Below are 21,751 nucleotides of genomic sequence, written 5' to 3' on the forward strand. Positions count from 1 at the left end.
GGTATTCAAATCGCTAAGATCCTATCCCAATATGTAACAATAATAATATTAGAAGATACCGCCAATTAGAAATGCAGGATAGTTTCTCTGATTTTCTATGTCTCTCTGTGCAATATGGATTAGAAGCACCAGGTGCTACTTTATGCTGGGCTCCACATGAGAAGCATTAATGAAGTCACTTCACCCAGCTTTTCCTGTGGATTCCCGATGCCAATTCACCACAGCACCCTGGACTTCACCCGCACCATTCTCTTCCACTTTCAATTACCCACCAGGTCTCAGGAGCAGCTGCGTTACAGCTGACTGAGCAGAATCCACACAGCTCTGCAGCCAGGGCAGGCTAGGCCGCAGCAGGAAAACACTGCTCTGTGACTAAGCACCACTCCAAAACTGCTGCAGGGGATTCCTGAAGTGAAGCTCCAGGGAGAGATTCAGTCAGGAAGGCGGTTTACCACAGGATGGAGGGTCAGGGAGATGAGGAGCACAGAGAGATGCGTCCTCTCAGGAAGCCATCAGACCACCACTTAAGAAGTTAGGTTTTCCATTTGCCTCAAATTCACTGAGGAGAATGCTGTAGGGTTTACCTTGGCCGCTGCACTCTTCAACGTGTGTGGCCATGTGCACACGCTGCGGATTCCATTGCGGAATTTTCCGCAGCATTTTTGATAAATCCGCAGTGCAAAACCGCTGCGGTTTTTACTGCGGATTTATCGCAGCTTTTATTGCGGTTTCCGCTGCGGTTTTTCACCTGCAGTTTCCTATTGGAGCAGGTAAAAAAACGCTGCGGATTCCGCACAAAGAATTGACATGCTGCGGAAAATAAACCGCTGCGTTTCCGTGCGTTTTTTTCTGCAGCATGTGCACTGCGGATTTCATTTCCCATAGCATTACAAGGTACTGTAAATGCATGGGAAACCGCTGCGGATCCGCAGCAAAATCCGCAGCGTGTGCACATACCCTGTATGTTCTCCCAGTGTTTGTGTGGCCATCTTCCAGGGAGCCCCAGTTTCCTCTCACACTATTCTGCTCTCTTTATACAGAGTCACTGCCGATGTCTTGCTGATTGACAGCTGGTTTACAGTTGCGTTAGGCTGAGTGGGCTGTCAATGAACGTGAAAAAAGACAGGAAAAGAAGGAACTGGAAGAAGGAAAATCACTGCCAGGATTGGTCAGTGACCGCTCTGAGCCTGCAGAGATCATCATATGGCAAAACAGGCAAGCAGCTAGTAACTACATACTGGTAAGTTCTTAGCCCCACAGGAAAAAAGCAAAAGTCCCGGATAATTCCTTTAAGGCTACATCCATGAATGTCACTACACATGTCTGTCTGATGAAGGCACAGGCTGCAGAAAAGCGTTATCCTCATTTACTGTACATAAGTTTTAGACCTTATTAAGTCTATCTCAGCAGAGATATTAGCTCCCTTTTTTTTGTTCTATCTTTTTACTTTGGTTTTTAACAAATTCACTAACTGCTAACTTATTGTCTTCAAGCTAGTTACTGGGGGCAGCCGCAGCTGATATCATGTTACTAACACTTTTAGTAATGCCTGATGGTTGCACAAGGTGAGTACCTACCTAACAACTACCTCCATTCTCCTGACCAACTATTCTACACTGTTATTTTTATCTTTCCACAGGTCCTTTTATCAGCACTAAAACAGCATTTAACTACTTACTGGCTTGGTCACTACTGTGCAAGGGCCAATGCTGCTGAGAGCACAGGAACTCAGTAAGTGGAGGAAAAAAGGATGGTTATTCAGGTCATCTCTGGGGTTACTATATAACGTCACCTCTACAGTCAGCAGCTCAATGATCTTGTTGGTGAGGTCCAGGATCTTCTCATCATTCTCTTTCTCATGTGCAGGAGATAACGGTTCTGTAATGTTGTCGTCATCCGATTTCTTTATTGGTACATAATCCTAAGGAAAAAAAATGTAACATTAATATTGATGAAATGGACTCGGTCAACTTTCAGTATGTGGAGGAACCTTTAAATGATTATCACAGCAAGTCAGTAATTCAAAAAAATAAACGGCATCTGCAAGTCCAAGGATCCCAAATCCTTTAAAGAAGCACTCCGTTGAGCGCATTAGAAAGATTAACCCGGTTATTATAGGGCTGCAGGAAACACACTTGCCCAAGGATTCCATTAGCCTGACACACAGACCCTAATGGGATTTAGCCTTCCTTCGGTGTACTCGAAGTATGCCTGAGGAGTCAGCCTTCTAGTACAGAAGAGTATTCCCTTCAAATGTATAGGCTCATTTACAGATGATGAGGGCAAGTTTGTTGGGGTTCCATTTTGAGTGCATTGTTGGCGTGGTATATGTCCCCTCTCTTTACCCTAAAGGTGCGTGTCCACGGTCCGGATTGTCGGCGCTTTGGAAGGAACGGAAAACCCGCGCCGCCCCCTTCTGTACGCGCGGTGATTCCGGATGTGTTCATTAAAACGCCGCACCCTATACATAGGACCCTGTTATTTACCTTGCGGCGACGGAACGTTACCGCAAGGTAAACAGACATGCTGCGTTCTAAAAAGACGAGCCGCATGTCTGTAAACGCAGGGCCGCCGGATGCGTGTTCACACGCATAGTGGAGACGGGATTTCATAAAATCCCCTCCACTATGCTGTAACAACTGGACACTATGGTTTTACGCAGCGTTCAATCCGCAGCTAATCCGGATATAATCCGTCCCGTGGACACATATCCTTCTATTCCAGCCAAGAAAATACTAGTGAAACAAGCAGACTGGCCAGCCTCTTATTATTATTGGTGACTTTAATAACACTTGTAACCACTTTAAGGTTAAGTCCCTATCCGGGGATGATACTATTTATCCTTTTGGTCGCCTGGTTAATGAGTCTGGCCTGATACATATTTGGAGGAAGAGAGCTCCTAATCAAATTGTTTCCTCTTGTGCCCCTTCACGTATAGCTATGGTGCTGGGTAATTCCCTTATGGCCTTGTCTATATTTAACATTGATTACTCCTCTAGGTCCTTATCGGATCATTCTCCTATTTCAGGTACAAGTGGACCCAATGTGGACTAGGCAGCCTTTGAGCTAGAAATGTAACCAATTTTATGTCAAACTTATTAAAGGGAACCTGTCGGCAGTTTTGGCCGCTATAAGATACGGCCACTGTCTTTCAGGGCTTATCTACAGCATTCTATAATGCTGAAGATAAGCCCCCGGTCCGACCTAAAAGATAAGAAAAATTAGTTTTATTATACTCACCCACGGTAGGCGTTCCGGTCCGGCGCCTCCCTCCTGCTTCTTAATCGCTCCCCGACATCGCACTCATGCGCAGGTGTACTTACTTGCCCTGTTGAGGGCAGAGTAAAGTAATGAAGTGTGCACGCGCTGGGCCTCTCTGATCTTTCCCAGCACCTGCGAACTGCAGTACTTTGGTCTGCCTCAACAGGGCAGAGATGAAGCAACAGGAGGGCGGCATTGCAAGAAGATGGGAGGCGCTGGACCCGGACCTGCGACACCCATCAGACCGGACCGCACCAGACCGCCCACCTCTCAACCCCATCACAACAGAGAACCAGACCCCAATCAGAGGACAATAAAACATTCACACTCCGTATCTATGAACTTTTCCAATATTTATGGACATAAACATTTTAGAACTCTCACATAATGGTGGTTCTGCTTCACGTCACCTGTCTTAACTATGGCATTTTTCTGGGCTGTATTGTGCATAAATGTGTTTTTTCAGATTTTGTTAGTCTATGCCTGATGAAGGGACCTGCGTAGTCTCGAAAGCTTGCAATTTGTTACCATCTTTTCAGTTAGCTATTAAAAGGGTATTAACCACTGAGGACTCTCAATTCTAAATATTTTTCTATCCACTGGCTAACACGGTAACAAGATATACACTCACCGGCCACTTTATTAGGTACACCATGCTAGTAACGGGTTGGACCCCCTTTTGCCTTCAGAACTGCCTCAATTCTTCGTGGCATAGATTCAACAAGGTGCTGGAAGCATTCCTCAGAGATTTTGGTCCATATTGACATGATGGCATCACACAGTTGCCGCAGATTTGTCGGCTGCACATCCCAAAGATGCTCCATACAAAGCAGGATGGATCCATGCTTTCATGTTGTTTACGCCAAATTCTGACCCTACCATCCGAATGTCGCAGCAGAAATCGAGACTCATCAGACCAAGCAACGTTTTTCCAATCTTCTACTGTCCAATTTCGATGAGCTTGTACAAATTGTAGCCTCAGTTTCCTGTTCTTAGCTGAAAGGAGTGGTACCCGGTGTGGTCTTCTGCTGCTGTAGCCCATCTGCCTCAAAGTTCGACGCACTGTGCGTTCAGAGATGCTCTTAGGCCTACCTTGGTTGTAACGGGTGGCGATTTGAGTCACTGTTGCCTTTCTATCAGCTCGAACCAGTCTGCCCATTCTCCTCTGACCTCTGGCATCAACAAGGCATTTCCGCCCACAGAACTGCCGCTCACTGGATTTTTTTTCTTTTTCGGACCATTCTCTGTAAACCCTAGAGATGGTTGTGCGTGAAAATCCCAGTAGATCAGCAGTTTCTGAAATACTCAGACCAGCCCTTCTGGCACCAACAACCATGCCACGTTCAAAGGCACTCAAATCACCTTTCTTCCCCATACTGATGCTCGGTTTGAACTGCAGGAGATTGTCTTGACCATGTCTACATGCCTAAATGCACTGAGTTGCCGCCATGTGATTGGCTGATTAGAAATTAAGTGTTAACAAGAAGTTGGACAGGTGTACCTAATAAAGTGGCCGGTGAGTGTATATCTTTCCTGTATTAAAATGGGTATAGGGATGAATGGATCAAAGAAATTTCAACAAATTCTTGATGCAAATATAACACCATTTGTATAAAAGCTGAAGCTGAAAAGATGGCTTCTGTAAATAGATAATAATCCTAAACACACGTCAAATCTCACAAAAGACAACCTCAAAAGGCGCAAGCTGAAGGTTTTACTATGGCCCTCACAGTCCCCTGATCTGACCATCATTGAAAATCTGTGGCTAGACCTCAAAATAGCAATGCATGCAGGACGACCCAGGAATCTCACAGAACTGGAAGACTTTTCCAACATGGAATAGATGAAAATCCCTCAAACAAGAACTGACAGACTCTTGTCTGACTACAAAAAAAGTTTACAAACTGTAATACTTTGTGATACATGCAAAAGGGGGTAAAACTATGTACTAACCATGCAGGGTGCCCAAACCTTTGCGTTGGCCCACTTTCCTTTTTGTAATTTCTAAAATGTAAAAGATGAAAATGTGTATATATATATATATTTTTTGTCTAAAGGATATGTGTCATGTTTAACTTTAGCACTTTTAGAGATCATTTTGTCTACTATTTGCGTAACTGTTCACAATAACAGCTATTTTGACCAGGGGTGCCCAAACTTTTAGATGCCACTGTATTAGTTAAGGGATATGGATGGAAATAGAAGTACTCAAAATACCAAAACTGCAGATTCTACATAGATTTTACTCTAAACTTTGTTCATCCAAGTTTAATTACTCCTGGGAGGAGCTAGTGGAATATTTAGGTGGGATTGGGCATCCCTCCCACAGGACAAAGATTGTCTATACTTGATGATCACTACTGAGGAAATTCAAAAAGTGGTGGGGAAAATGCCTAACGGCAAAGCCCTCTAGCCAGATGGTCTTCCAACTGAAATGTTTAATCTGTTTGAGGGGGAATTATTGCAGCATTACTCAGCCATGTTAAGAGAGGCATTCTTGTCTGGGGAGCTGCCAAAATCTTCATATGAGGGAATAATTGTAGTCTTGACTAAAGAGGGTAAGGATAAAGAACTACCTGGCTCATATAGACCCATTTCACTGTTGACTTCTGATGTCACGCCTGAGCACGGTCATTACCTCGGTAATGTACCCCGACCAGGTGGGTTTCATGCTCTCAAAATCAACTGCCATTGATTTACGTAGACTGTTCCTTAATTTACAAGCAGCAGGAACAGACACCAGACATAAGGCTGTCCTTTCTCTAGATGCCATCAAGGCCTTTAACACCGTGGAGTGGGGATACATTTGGGCAGTGCAAAAACAGGTGGACTTTGGCCTCAAGTTTAATAAGTGGGTTATGCTTTTGTATAAAGCTCTGTCCGCTAGCGTGATATCTAATGGGGACATATCTGGTAGCTGTGATCTTTATAGGGGAACAAGACAGGGATGTCCGATGTCTCCATTACTTTTTGCCCTTGCAATAGAACCTTTGGCTTGCACCCTGGGCTAGAGGCTATAAATATAGCAATAAGGAAGAAAGGATCGCACTCTACGCAGATGACTTGTTATTCTTTATCAATAACTCTAGTATATCCCATCCCATTGTAATGTAAATAATAGGAAGATGTGGGTCTTTTTCGATATTATCTATAAACTGGTCAAACTCTGTATTACTTCCTCTGGATACGAGAGATAGGATGCAGTTGTATAGCGCTTCAAATATAGCAATAGTGAAGAAATGTAAATACCTGGGTATATATATTACAAAAGAGACTAATGATTGTATCTCTATAAATTTGAACTCCCTGGTGATCAAATCAAGAAATAAAGATAGTGCCTGGGGGAACCTTCCATATCGGCACTGGGCAGACCTAATCTCATCAAAATGTGTCTCATTCCTTGCATCAATAAAACTTGAACAGCTACAGCTATCCAAAGATCAAAGAGGCTTAGTACTCCCTCATACATGGGGATTCTTTTTAGCATCCCAATTCCAATATTTTACAGGGTGGGTCTTAGTTGGAATAAAAAAAGAGAAGCCAGTGGTGCTTATGGTCAGAACTCAATACGTAAAGTGCACATGCACATATTAATTTCTAACTGTAATTCAAAATGAGACATTTAGCAAACAATTGATCAATTCTTTGAACCGCCACGCCAAGGCATTCTCCAATGGGGTAGTCCTACTCTACGTTTTTTATATTCGCTGTGCCATTAAGGCCTCCTAAATGTATTAAAAGCAAGACCACATTAAATGCAAGCTGTACCTGAAGCGTTTCTGAATCACTCCCATGGCGCCAGAAAGGGCAAGCACAGATTAAGGTTAACCAGGACCGGACATAGATATTTCAGGTTTAACCTCCACACTGCCTAACCAGCACCGCAGATTAAGGGTGAGGCAGGCCCAGACACAGTTGCAAAATCAAACAGAGCCTATGGCAGGGCAAGGATGTGTGTACAGCAGCCTAGATCAATCACAATGAACACAGAAAGAATGGTGTGCGTCACTCAGCGTGCACGGCAACAGTGGTGGTCAGCCACAAACCAATGTCAAAATAAAAAAGGGGAGAAGCCAGCACTGCTTATGGTCAGGACGCAATACATAAAGTGCATATGCACACATTAATTTCTAACTGTATTTCAAAATGAGACATTTAGCAAACAATTGATTATTTGTGCCTCAGTTGGGACTCAAGAGGCGGGGAGAGTAGTACTGAAATACTTGAGGGTGGGGTGAAGAGGTGCAAATTTATTGGAATGTTGAAGAGTCTCACAAACTTAAGGACACCTCAGGAGGTTTCCCTACCCTAGTTTGGAAGCATAAAACATGGTGGGGGCCTGCAAGAAGTTAGTGGGAATAGGGTATTATTCGAAACATACTCCAATTTCGAATAACCCTTGCTTCAGGGAACAGCAACATTTGGAAGGGTTTGTGGAATTGGAAACAACATGGATTGCGTTATGCATACTAATTTGTATGCAGATGGACACTTTTGATCTTTTAAAACAGGAATTCAACTTGAGTAATTCTGTACTCTTCAAATACTTACAATGCAGTAAGAGCACAGGAAAAGATTTCGGATCTCTCCATTTAAGACAATGGGATACTAGACTATGTGGTGTGGGGTAAAACTACTAAGAGTATTATCTTTTTGATGTATAACTCTCTGTTACCAAGACTCCTGGGTCACACTATGGCTGAAGTCAAAATAAGGGGGGAGAGACAGAGATGTGGGCCATATAGCCTGTGATAGAGCGGCTCCCTTGGATGCACAAGAAGGTAGACACGGGTACACTGCAGCTTTAAACATTTCCTTTGGTTTATTGTAGGCAGCATAAACCAAGGTGTAGTAAAGAAAATACAGCCCTCTGGGCAAAACAAGAAAACAAAACAAAGTGGTGGCAGAACAAATACAGTCCTTCTGTGAGCGGGGTTCTTCCCGCTCACGGCTGACAGAATACACACTGTTCAGCTTGTCAAGTCCATGCAACACTTTCCTGGAGTGCAACTTCTCTAGGCCCACACACTGAACACTGAAAGCTCTTTCCTTCAGTCATTTAAGCCCAGATCATGTGACACCTCAACCACGTGACTGATCAAATGACTGTGACCTCACCAAGGTCCTGTCAGCACATAGTGGTGCCGGCTCTGTAGCTGGAGATATGGGGAGACAGTCTACCGCATGCTCTATGAATGTCCCCCTAAAAACCAGCCTATAACATACGTTAACTTAACGCTCGCAACACTTAGAGCTGGAGGAAATAAAACTCTGGATTTTATATCACTGAAGCTATTAGCCATAGCGAAACATACCTCCCCTCTATTACAATACCAGTGACTCTGTCACAAGCCATAGAAGAATGGGAGGATATTCTGGAATCTACAAGTCACGTTTCGATCAATACATCCCAGAGGAGGTCAGAACTGTTTTGATAGCTGACAATCATTGTTCCCTTTGTGTGGAAGAGGGAGCTGATTTGATCCACATGTTCTGTTCATATTCTCAATTGGGAGAGTGTGGGGGGGTGCTGTGGGAGAAAGTCAGCAGACTAATTTTGGAGGTCTTTAGCATTCAAGTTCCCCTCAGCTCTATGGTATGTGTACTGGGGTCTTGTGGGGGACATTGGACATTCCTCTCCAGTGCACTTGACTGTAGCCAAAGTATTTTACCAGGCCAGGAAAACTATTGCAAAACACTGGTTGGCTCCCTCAATAGATGAAGTTCATTCCTTAAATAATACAATCCTAATGGAGAAAAGGGTATATACTAAAAAAGGAGCCACGGGTAAATTCGGAAAAAATGGAGAGATTGGATCAGATGATCTGCAGTTGTGTCCATGGAGCTGGCATCAGATGTAATCTCTTAATTATTACTATTGGGTCAAAAAAATATTAACTACATATAGGAGTATTAATATTAGTCTTTCGGTATGTAGATTCAGATTGTATTAAAACTGTTTTATATACAAGGTATACCAAGGAAACAGGGGGATGCTGGGGTATAAAGAGTGTTGGGAATTATCCTCATGGTCTGTGGTTATGCATGGTGGCAATGTCTAGGTTGATATGGCTTATTATGCAACTGTAACTGTTTGCTGTTATTAAGGCTGTAATGTCTGTTGTTTCAATAAAAGTTTTCTTGATTAAAATAAATAAGATCGCCGATGTATTTTTTTATTTCAGCACTGGAGTGGTATCACTAATGTAAGTTCCCTGCCCATAGTAAAATACTTACCAGTTGCCGTCTTCGGCTGTTCTTGACACCTCTCCTGACGGTCTTCTGCAGGCTGTGACCAGCCGGATCGTTCCACTATCCAGATCTGGAAGTCACGTCTAAATGTAAGCCTATGAGAGCCAGAACAAGGCCAGAGCAAAACTCAGATAGAATTACATTGAGAGCTTGTGACTGTTACCTTTGACTTCCAATCACTCAGGAGCTGTGGTGACAAGATGGCGGAGCAGGACCATAGCAGCGTTGGGAGGAGCAGAAGACAGCAGGTGTTTTACTAGGGACAGGGAACTTACATTAGCGATACCACTCCAGCAGTGAAGTAAAAGAAATGCCGGAGTGGTGCTTAAATTGAGGCGTTATCAGATGTAACGGCGCCATATGGCATCCCACAGTACTAACAGGCGTTATTTCATAGGTAAAAGACCTATTATCAGTAACATATGTCAAGTGACCATCTCACCTCTCCAGTCAGTAGATAGATGATCTTCAGTGTGAGACTTAAGATCTCCCCAGTCATGTGACTCCTGTCCATCTCTATAATGGCACACCAATCGTCTACTTAATGTCCACTTATCGCCTTTCCATCAGATGAGCAGCGTCAACAGAATGAAGCCTGAAACATGAAGAGATGTGATGTTACATAGTGGGCTAATGACTGCACTCACATAGAGTACTACTACTCAGACATAGAAACAGACCCTCCTTTATGACTCTGGTTTTGGGCATGCAGTACTAGTCAAAAGTTAGGCCACACCTGTCCACAGAATAGTTTTCCTTGTTCTTATTGGGATGTTGACTTTGTGACCAAGCCAATTTTTACCTTAATGACCAGGCCAATTTTTAAAATTCTGACCACTGTCACTTTATGCGTTTATACAGTGGGTACAGAAAGTACTCAGACCCCTTTAAATTTGTCACTCTTTGTTTCATTGCAGTCATTTGGTAAATTCAAAAAAGTTAATTTTTTTCACATTAATGTACATTCTGCACCCCATTTTGACTGAAAAAAACAGAAATGTAGTCGTTTTTGCAAATTTAATAAAAAATAAAACTGAAATATCATATGATCATAAGTATTCAGATCCTTTGCGCAGACACTCATATTTAAGTCACATTCTGTCCATTTCCTTGTGATCCTCCATGAGATGGTTCTACTCCTTCATTGGAGTCCAGCTGTGTTTAATTAAAGGGAATCTGTCACCCCAAAAATCGAAGATGAGCTGCGGCCACCAGCATCAGGAGCTTATCTACAGCATTCTGTAATACTGTAGATAAGCCCCCGATGTATCCTGAAAGATGAGAAAAAGAGGTTATATTATACTCACCCAGGGGTGGTCCCGCTGCTGTCCGATGGGCATCGCGGTCCGGTCTGGGGCCTCTTATCTTCTTATGATGCCCTCTTCTTGTCTGCACGCTGCAGCTCCGGCGCAGGCGTACTTTGGCTGCCCTGTTGAGGGCAGAGCAAAGTACTGCAGTGCGCAGGCGCTGGGCCTCTCTGACCTTTCCCGGCGCCTGCGCACTGCAGTACTTTGCTCTGCGCTCAAGAGGGCAGATAAAGTACACCTGCGCCGGAGCTGCGGCGTGAAGACAAGAAGAGGACGTCATCGTAAGAAGATAGGAGGCCCCAGACCGCGACGCCCATCGGACCCGGACCGCAGCAGGACCGCCCCTGGGTGAGTATAACATAACCTCTTTTTCTCACCTTTCAGGATACATCGGGGGCTTATCTACAGCATTACAGAATGCTGTAGATAAGCCCCTGATGCCGGTGGCCGCAGCTCATCTTCGATTTTTGGGGTGACAGGTTCCCTTTAAACATATAGGACTTTATTTGGAAAGGCACACACCTGTCTATATAAGACCTCACAGCTCACAGTGCATATCAGACCAAATGAGAATCAGGAGGTCAAAGGAACTGGCCAAGGAGCTCAGAGACAGAATTGTGGCAAGACACAGATCCGAAGAGCACAGTGGCCTTCATAATCCTTAAGTGGAAGATGTTTGGGACCACCGGAAGTTTTCCTAGACCTGGCCGTCCAGCCAAACAGAGCAATCGTGGGAGTAGAGCCTTGGTGAGGGAGGTAAAGAAGAACCCCAAGATCACCGTGTCATGCAGTAGGGAGATGGGAAAAAGTTCCACAAAGTCAATTATCACTGCAGCCCTCCACCAGTCAGGCCTTTTGGCAGAGTGGCCCGACAGAAGCCTCTCCTCAGTGCAAGACATATGAAAGCCTGCATAGAGTTTGCTAAAAAACACATGAAGGACTCCCAGACTATGATAAATAAGATTCTCTGGTCTGGTGAGATGAAGATAGACCTTTTTGATGATAATTCTAACCGCTATGTGTGGAGAAAACCAGGCACTGCTCATCACCTGCCCAAAACAATCCCAACAGTGAAACATGGTGGTGGCAGCATCATGCTCTGGGGGTGTTTTTCAGCTGCAGGGACAGGACTGGTTGTCATTGAAGGAAACATGAATGCAGCTAAGTACAGAGATATCCTGGATGAAAACCTCTTACAGAGTGCTCTGTACCTCAGACTTGACCGAAGGTTCACCTTCCAACAAGACAATAACCCTATGCGCACAGATAAAATAACAAAGGAGTGGCTTCAGAACAACTCTGTGACCATTCTTGACTGGCCCAGCCAGAGCACTGCCCTAAACCCAATTGAGCATCTCTGAGAGACCTGAAAATGGCTGTCCACCAAAGTTCACCATCCAACCTGACGGAACTGGAGAAGATCTGCAAGGAAGAATGGCAGAGGATCCCCAAATCCAGGTGTGAAAAACTTGTTGAATCATTCCCATAACACTCATGGCTGTACTAGCTCAAAAGGGTACTTCTACTCAATACTGAGCAAATGGTCTGAATACTTATGACCATGTGATAGTTCAGTTTTTCTTTTTTAATAAATTTGCAAAAATTACTACATTTCTGGTTTTTTTCAGTCAAGATGGGGTGCAGAGTGTACAGTGGGGAAAAAAAGTATTTAGTCAGCCACCAATTGTGCAAATAAGTTGTCCCACTGAAAAAGATGAGAGAGGCCTGTAATTGACATCATAGGTAGACCACAACTATGAGAGTCAAAATGAGAAAACAAATCCAGAAAATCACCTTGTCTGATTTGGCAAGATTTATTTTGCAAATTATGGTGGAAAATAAGTGTTTGGTCACCTAAAAACATGCAAGATTTCTGTCTCTCACAGACCTGTAACTTCTTCTTTAAGGCTAAGTTCACACTAGCGTTGTGCGCCGCTGCGTCGGCGACGCAACGCACAACGCACGCAAAAACGCGGCAAAACGCACGCAAAAACGCTGCGTTTTGCGACGCATGCGTCGTTTTTTGCCGAAAATCGGACGCAAGAAAAATGCAACTTGTTGCGTTTTCTTGGTCCGACGCTTGCGGCAAAAAAGACGCATGTGTGGCACAACGCAACAAAAAAAAACGCATGCGTCCCCCATGTTAAGTATAGGGGGCGCATGACGCATGCGTCGCCGACGCAAACCCGACGCACATTAGCTTAACGCTAATGTGAACGTAGCCTAAGAGGCTCCTCTGTCCTCCACTCATTACCTGTAGTAATGGCACCTGTTTGAACTTGTTATCATTATAAAAGACACCTATCCACAACCTCAAACAGTCACACTCCAAACTCTACTATGGTGAAGACAAAAGAGCTGTCGAAAGACACCAGAAACAAAATTGTAGCCCTGCACCAGGCTGGGAAGACTGAATCTGCAATAGGCAAGCAGCTTGGTGTGATGAAATCAACTGTGGAAGCAATAATAATAAAATGGAAAACGTACAAGATCACTGATAATCTCCCTCGATCTGGGGCTCCACGCAAGATCTCACACCGTGGGGTCAAAATGATCACAAGAATAGTGAGCAAAAATCCAAGAACTACACAGGTGGGACCTAGTGAATGACCTGCATAGAGCTAAAACCACCGTAACAAAGGCTACATCAGTAACACACTACGCTGCCAGGGACTCAGATCCTGCAGTGCCAGACGTGTCCCCCTGCTTAAGCCAGTACATGTCCGGGCCCATCTGAAGTTTGCTAGAGAGCATTGGATTATCCAGAAGAGTATTGGGAAAATGTCATATGGTAGAACTGTTTGGTAGAAACAAAACTCGTCGTGTTTGGAGGAGGCAAAGGGACCAGGACGACTGATCCGTGTACATGAAAGAATTAATGGGGCCATGTATCGTGAGATTTTGAGTGCAAATCTCCTCCCATCAGCAAGGTCATTGAAGATGAAACGTGGATGGGTCTTTCGGCATGATAATGATCCCAAGTACACCGCCAGGTCAATGAAGGAGTAGCTTCCTAAGACGCATATGAAGGTCATGGAGTGGCCTAGCCAGTCTCCAGATCTATACCCCATAGAAAACCTTGGGAGGGATTTGAAAGTCCGTGTTGCCCAGCGACAGGCCCAAAACATCACTGCTCTAGAGGAGATCTGCATGGAGGAATGGCCACACATACCACCAACAGTGTGTGCCAACCTTGTGAAGACTTACAGAAAACGTTTGACCTCTGTCATTGCCAACAAAGGATATATTACAAAGTATTGAGATTAACTTTTGTTAATGACCAAATACTTATTTTCCACCATATTTTGAAAAATAAATCTTGCCAAATTAGACAAGGTGATTTTTTGGATTTGTTTTCACATTTTGATTCTCATAGTTGTGGTCTACCTATGATGTCAATTACAGGCCTGTTTCATCTTTGTGGGAAAACTTGCGCAATTGGTGGCTGACTAAATACTTTTTTCCCCACTGTACATTAATGAGAAAAAAAATTAACTTTACTGAATTTACCAAATGGCTGCAAAGAAACAAAGAGTGAAAAATGTAAGGGTATGTGCACACGTTGTGGATTTGGCTGCGGATCCACAGCAGTTTTCCATGCAGTATACAGTACCATGTAAACCTATGGAAAACAAAAACCGCTGTGCACATGCTGAGGAAAATTCCGCGCTAAATCGCAGCGGTTTATTTTCCGCAGCATGTCAATTCTTTGTGCGAAAACGAAGCGTTTCTGCACACATTGACTATACATTGAGTAAGGCAAATCTGCACATCAAAAAATGCAAGACAATCTGCAACAAATAAGTAAGTAACCCACAAGAAATCTGCAACCATTTTGCCCTGCGTTTTCTGCCAAGAGATGCGGATTCTGTGCGGAAAAATCCGCAGCCAAATCTGCAACGTGCACATACCCTTAAGTGGTAGGGGCAGCACAGCAGCCTTGCAGCGCTGGAGTCCTGGGTTCAAAAACCCCACCAAGGACAACATCTGCAAAGAGTTTGTATGTTCTCTCCGTGTTTGCGTGGGTTTCCTCCCACATTCCAAAGACATACTGATAGGGAATTTAGATTGTGAGCCCCAACGGGGACAGCGATGATAATGTGTGCAAACTGTAAAGCGCTGCGGAATATGTTAGCGCTATGTAAAAATAAAAATTATTTTATTTTTTATTTTAAGGGGTCTGAATACTTTCCGTACCCACTGTAACTCTGGAACACTTCAATGGATTCCACCGGTTCTGATTTTTTTGTGACATATTGTACTTCATGTAAGGCTGGTTTCACTCTAGTGTTTGGCAGGGCTGCGGATGGCAGCTTTCTTCCTCCTTGAAGCCCCACTCACTGCCGCGCCTCTTCCTTAAGCTCTGCCTACATCTACATGCGTCCTGCGCACCCTATCTTTAACATTGGGTACGCTGGCCATGCGGATGTATGCGAATGCCTCCGCATGCGTCGTCTTGACGCTGCGCTGACATGCGTAAAATGCAACAGGTTGCATTTTGTTGCAGTCGGCGCAGCTTCAAAACGACGCATGGGGAGGCATCCACATGGCCTGCGTACCCAATGTTAAAGATAGGGTATGCAGGATGCATGCAGACATAGGCAGAGCTGAAGCAAGAGGTGTGGTAGTGGGCTGGGCTTCACGGAGGAAGAAGGCTGCCATCTGCAGCCCTGCCAAATGCTAGTATGAAACCAGCCTAAGTGGTAAATTTGACAAAAATGTTGAAAAAATTTAGCAATTTTCAAACTTTTAATTTTTGTGCCCTTAAATCAGAGCGTCATATCGCACAAAATAGTTAATAAATAACATTTCCCACATGTCTATTTTACATCAGCACAATTTAACAATTTTTTTTGTTAGGAAGTTATAAGGGTTAAAATTTTACCAGCAATTTCTCATTTTTCCAACAAAATTTACAAAACCATTTTATTTTAGGGACCACCTCACACTTAAAGCGACTTTGGGGGGTCCATATGTCAGAAAATACCCAAATTGACACCATTCTAAAAACTGCACCCCCTCAAGGTGTGCAAAACCACATTTAACCCCTTCATGACCTTGCCGTTTTTTGCAATTCTGACCAGTGTCCCTTTATGAGGTAATAACTCAGGAACGCTTCAACGGATCCTAGCGATTCTGAGACTGTTTTTTCGTGACATATTGGGCTTCATGTTAGTGGTAAATTTAGGTCGATAATTTCTGAGTTTATTTGTGAAAAAAACGGAAATTTGGCAAAAATTTTGAAAATTTCGCAATTTTCACATTTTGAATTTTTATTCTGTTAAACCAGAGAGTTATGTGACACAAAATAGTTAATAAATAACATTTCCCACATGTCTACTTTACATCAGCACAATTTTGGAAACAAATTTTTTTTTTGCTAGGAAGTTATAAGGGTTAAAATTTGACCAGTGATTTCTCATTTTTACAACAAAATTTACAAAACCATTTTTTTTAGGGACCACCTCACATTTGAAGTCAGTTTGAGGGTTCTATATGGCTGAAAATACCCAAAAGTGACACCATTCTAAAAACTGCACCCCTCAAGGTGCTCAAAACCACATTCAAGAAGTTTATTAACCCTTCAGGTGTTTCACAGCAGCAGAAGCAACATGGAAGTAAAAAATGAACATTTAACTTTTTAGTCACAAAAATGATCTTTTAGCAACAATTTTTTATTTTCCCAAGGGTAAAAGGAGAAACTGGACCACGAACGTTGTTGTCCAATTTGTCCTGAGTACGCTGATACCTCATATGTGGGGGTAAACCACTGTTTGGGCGCACGGCAGGGCTCGGAAGGGAAGGAGCGCCATTTGACTTTTTGAATGAAAAATTGGCTCCAATCTTTAGCGGACACCATGTCGCATTTGGAGAGCCCCCGTGTGCCTAAACATTGGAGCTCCCCCACAAGTGACCCCATTTTGGAAACTAGACCCCCCAAGGAACTTATCTAGAAGCATAGTGAGCACTTTAAACCCCCAGGTGCTTCACAAATTGATCCGTAAAAATGAAAAAGTACTTTTTTTTCACAAAAAAATTATTTTAGCCTCAATTTTTTCATTTTCACATGGGCAACAGGATAAAATGGATCCTAAATTTTGTTGGGCAATTTCTCCTGAGTACACCAATACCTCACATGTGGGGGTAAACCACTGTTTGGGCACATGGTAAGGCTCAGAAGGGAAGGAGCGCCATTTGACTTTTTGAATGAAAAATTATCTCCATCGTTAGCGGACACCATGTTGCGTTTGGAGAGACCCTGTGTGCCTAAACATTGGAGCTCCTCCACAAGTGACCCCATTTTGGAAACTAGACCCCCCAAGGAACTCATCTAGAGGCATAGTGAGCACTTTAAACCCCCAGGTGCTTCACAAATTGATCCGCACAAATGAAAAAGTACTTTTTTTTCCACACAAAATTTATTTTAGCCTCAATTCTTTCATTTTCACATGGGCAACAGGATAAAATGGATCCTAAAATTTGTTGGGCAATTTCTCCTGAGTATGCCGATACCTCATATGTGGGGGTAAACCACTGTTTGGGTGCACGGCAAGGCTCGGAAGGGGAGGCGTGCCATTTGACTTTTTGAATGGAAAATTAGCTCCAATCGTTAGCGGACACCATGTCGCGTTTGGAGAGCCCCTGTGTGCCTAAACATTGGAGCTCCCCTACAAGTGACCCCATTTTGGAAACTAGACCCCCCAAGGAACTTATCTAGATGCATAGTGAGCACTTATAACCCCCAGGTGCTTCACAGAAGTTTATAACGCAGAGCCGTGAAAATAAAAAAATAATTTTTCTTTCCTCAAAAATGATTTTTAGCCCAGAATTTTTTATTTTTCCAAGGGTAATAGGAGAAATTGGACCCCAAATGTTGTTGTCCAGTTTGTCCTGAGTACGATGATACCCCATATGTGGGGGTAAACCACTGTTTGGGCGCACGGCAGGGCTCGGAAGGGAAGGCACGCCATTTGGCTTTTTGAATGGAAAATTAGCTCCAATCATTAGCGGACACCATGTCGCGTTTGGAGAGCCCCTGTGTGCCTAAACATTGGAGCTCCCGCACAAGTGACCCCATTTTGGAAACTAGACCTCCCAAGGAACTAATCTAGATGTGTGGTGAGCACTTTGAACCCCCAAGTGCTTCACAGAAGTTTATAACGCAGAGCCATGAAAATAAAAAATAATTTTTCTTTTCTCAAAAATGATTTTTTAGCCCACAATTTTTTATTTTCCCAAAGGTAACAGGAGAAATTGGACCCCAAAAGTTGTTGTCCAGTTTCTCCTGAGTACGCTGATACCCCATATGTGGGGGTAAACCACTGTTTTGGCACACGTCGGGGTTCGGAAGGGAAGTAGTGACGTTTTGAAATGCAGACTTTGATGGAATGCTCTGCGGGCGTCAGGTTGCGTTTGCAGAGCCCCTGATGTGCCTAAACAGTAGGAACTCCCCACAATTGACTCCATTTTGGAAACTAGACCCCCAAGGGAACTTATCTAGATGTGTAGTGAGCACTTTGAACCCCCAAGTGCTTCACAGAAGTTTATAACGCAGAGCCGTGAAAATAAAAAATGTGTTTCCTTTCCTCAAAAATATTTTTTTAGCCCAGAATTTTTTTATTTTTGCAAGAGTAACAGGAGAAATTGGACCCCAAAAGTTGTTGTCCAGTTTCTCCTGAGTACGCTGATACCCCATATGTGGGGGTAAACCACTGTTTGGGCACATGCCGGGGCTCGGAAGGGAAGTAGTGACGTTTTGGAATGCAGACTTTGATGGAATGGTCTGCGGGCATCATGTTACGTTTGCAGAGCCCCTGATATGCCTAAACAGTAGAAACCCCCCACAAGTGACCCCATTTTGGAAACTAGACCCCCCAAGGAACTTATCTAGATGTGTGGTGAGCACGTTCAACCCCCAAGTGCTTCACAGAAGTTTACAACGCAGAGCCGTGAAAATAAAAAATCATTTTTCTTTCCTCAAAAAAGATGTTTTAGCAAGCAATTTTTTATTTTCACAAGGGTAACAGGAGAATTTGGACCCCAATATTTGTTGCCCAGTTTGTTGTGAGTACGCTGATACCCCATATGTGGGGGTAAACCACTGTTTGGGCACACGTCAGGGCTCGGAAGGGAAGTAGTGACATTTGAAATGCAGACTTTGATGGAATGGTCTGCGGGCGTCACATTGCATTTGCAGAGCCCCTGATGTGCCTAAACAGTAGAAACACCCCACAAGTGACCCCATTTTGGAAACTAGACCCCCGAAGGAACTTATCTAGATGTGTGGTAAGCACTTTCAACCCCCAAGTGCTTCACAGAAGTTTATAACGAAGAGCCGTGAAAATAAAAAATAATTGTTGTTTCCTCAAAAATTATGTTTTAGCAAGTAATTTTTTATTTTTGCAAGGGTAACAGGAGAAATTGGACTCCAACAGTTGTTGCCCAGTTGTCCTGAGTACGCTGGTACCCCAAATGTGGGGGTAAGTCTACGTTCACATTAGCGTTTGGCGCCGCAGCGTCGGGCGCCGCAGCGTCGCCGCATGCGTCATGCGCCCCTATATTTAACATGGGGGCGCATGGACATGCGTTGTGCTGCGTTTTGCGACGCATGGCCGCAAGCATTGGGCGCAGAGAACGCAACAAGTTGCATTTTTTTTGCGTCCAACTTTCGTCAAAAAAGGACGCATGCGTCGCAAAACGCAGCGTTTTAGCGTGCGTTTTGTTGCGGTTTTGTTTGCGTTGTGGCGCCGACGCAGCGGCGCACAACGCAAATGTGAACGTAGCTTTTACCACTGTTTGGGCGCACGTCGGGGCTTGGAAGGGCGGGAGCACCATTTGACTTTTTGAACGCAAGATTGGCTGGAATCAATGGTGGCGCCATGTTGCGTTTGGAGACCCCTGATGTGCCTAAACAGTGGAAACCCCTCAATTCTAACTTCAACACTAACCCCAACACACCCCTAATCCTAATCCCAACTGTAGCCATAACCCTAATCACAACCCTAACCCCAACACACCCCTAACCACAACCCTAACCGCAACACAACCGTAACCCTAATTCCAACCCTAATCCTAACCCTAATCCCAACCGTAACCCTAATCCCAACCCTAACCACAACTGTAACCCCAACACACCCCTAACCCTATCCGTAACCCTAACCACAAGCCTAATCTTAACCCTATTTCAAACCCTAGCCCTAATTCCAACCCTAACTCTAATTCCAACCCTAACCCTAAGGCTATGTGCCCACGTTGCGGATTCGTGTGAGATTTTTCCGCACGATTTTTGAAAAATCTGCAGGTAAAAGGCACTGCGTTTTGCCTGCGGATTTACAGCAGATTTCCAGTGTTTTTTTGTGCGGATTTCACCTGCGGATTATTATTGAGGAACAGGTGTAAAACGCTGCGGAATCCGCACAAAGAATTGACATGCTGCGGAAAATACAATGCAGCGTTTCTGCACGGAATTTTCCGCACCATGGGCACAGCGGATTTGGTTTTCCTTAGGTGTACATGGTACTGTAAACCTGATGGAAAACTGCTTCGAATTCGCAGCGGCCAATCCGCTGCAGATCCGCTGCCGATCCGCGGCCGATCCGCTGCCAATCCGCTGCCGATCCGCTGAGGATCCGCGGCCGATCCGCTGCGGATCCGCGGCCGATCCGCTGCGGATCCGCGGCCAATCCGCTGTGGATCCGCGGCCGATCCGCTCTGTGTGCACATGCCATAACCCTACCCCTAACCCTAACCCTACCCGTAACCCTAACCCTACCCCTAGTTCTAACCCTAACCCTAGTGGAAAAAGAAAAAAAAATATTTTCTTTATTTTATTATTGTCCCTACCTATGGGGGTGATAAAGGGGGGGGTTTATTTATTATTTTGATCGCTGTGGTAGAACCTACCACAGCGATCAAAATGTACTTGTAACGAATCTGCCAGCCGGCAGATTCTTTGGGCGCCACTGAGCATGCGCCTGCCATCTTGGAAGATGGCGGCGCCCAGGGAGAAGACGGACCGACTTCGGGAGGATCGGTAAGTATGAGGGGATGGTGGGGGGGTGGATCGGAGCACAGGGGGGGGGGGATCGGAGGACGGGGGGAGCGGACAGGAGCACGGGGGAGCGAACAGGGGGACGGAGTGGGGTACCGGACAGAACGGAGGACTGGGGAGGAGATCGGGGGCGGTGGGGGGGGCAGAACATGATTTCCAGCCATGGCAGATGCTATTGCAGCATCGGCCATGGCTGGATTGCAATATTTCACCATTTTCATAGGTGAAATATTGCAAATTGCTCTGATTGGCTGTTGCACTTTCAACAGCCAATCAGAGCGATCGTAGCCACGTGGGGGCAAAGCCACCCCCCCTAGGCTGAAGTACAACTCCCCCTCTCCCTGCAGATCGGGTAAAATAGGAATTAACCCTTTCACCCGATCTGCAGGGATGCGATCATTCCATGACGCCACATAGGCGTCATGGGTCGGGAAGGGGTTAAGAAGTTTATTAACCCTTCAGGTGCTTCACGAGATCTAAAGCAATGTGGAAGGAAAAAAAATATGTAACTTTTTTCACAAAAAATTTACTTTAGACCTAAACTTTTTTATTTTCACAAGGGTATCAGGAGAAAATGGACCACAAAATTTGTTGTGCAATTTCTCCAGAGTACGCCGATATCCCGTACGTGGGGGAAAGCCACTGTTTGGGCAAATGGCAGAGCTCGGAAAGGAAGGAGTGCCGTACGACTTTTTGAATGCAAAATTGTCGGGAATCGATGGCAGGCACCATGTCACATTTGGAGACCCTCTGATGTACCTAAACAGTGGAAACCCCACAATTCTAACTCCAACCCTAATCCCAACACAGCCCTAACCCTAATCCCAACCCTAACTATAACCCTAACCACAACCCTAACCCCAACACAACCCTAACCCCA

At 44.5% G+C, this 21,751-nt stretch overlaps 1 protein-coding gene across 4 annotated transcripts in view; it reads right to left on the reverse strand.

Annotated features, from left to right (window-relative positions):
- LOC143764870 (uncharacterized) overlaps positions 1–21,751 on the reverse strand; it is a 109,308-nt gene that overhangs the window by 66,219 nt on the left and 21,338 nt on the right. For all 4 annotated transcript variants that reach the window (XM_077250925.1, XM_077250922.1, XM_077250923.1 and 1 more), the window contains exons 2-3: positions 9,956–10,108; positions 1,793–1,921 (exon numbers count right to left, since the gene is read on the reverse strand). In XM_077250925.1, coding sequence (XP_077107040.1) covers positions 1,793–1,921; positions 9,956–10,027 — 201 coding nt within the window. In that variant the 5' untranslated portion in view covers positions 10,028–10,108. The remainder of the gene's footprint in view (positions 1–1,792; positions 1,922–9,955; positions 10,109–21,751) is intronic.

Source organism: Ranitomeya variabilis, chromosome 4 (genome assembly GCF_051348905.1).
Source record: "Ranitomeya variabilis isolate aRanVar5 chromosome 4, aRanVar5.hap1, whole genome shotgun sequence".
NCBI lineage: Eukaryota > Metazoa > Chordata > Amphibia > Anura > Dendrobatidae > Ranitomeya > Ranitomeya variabilis.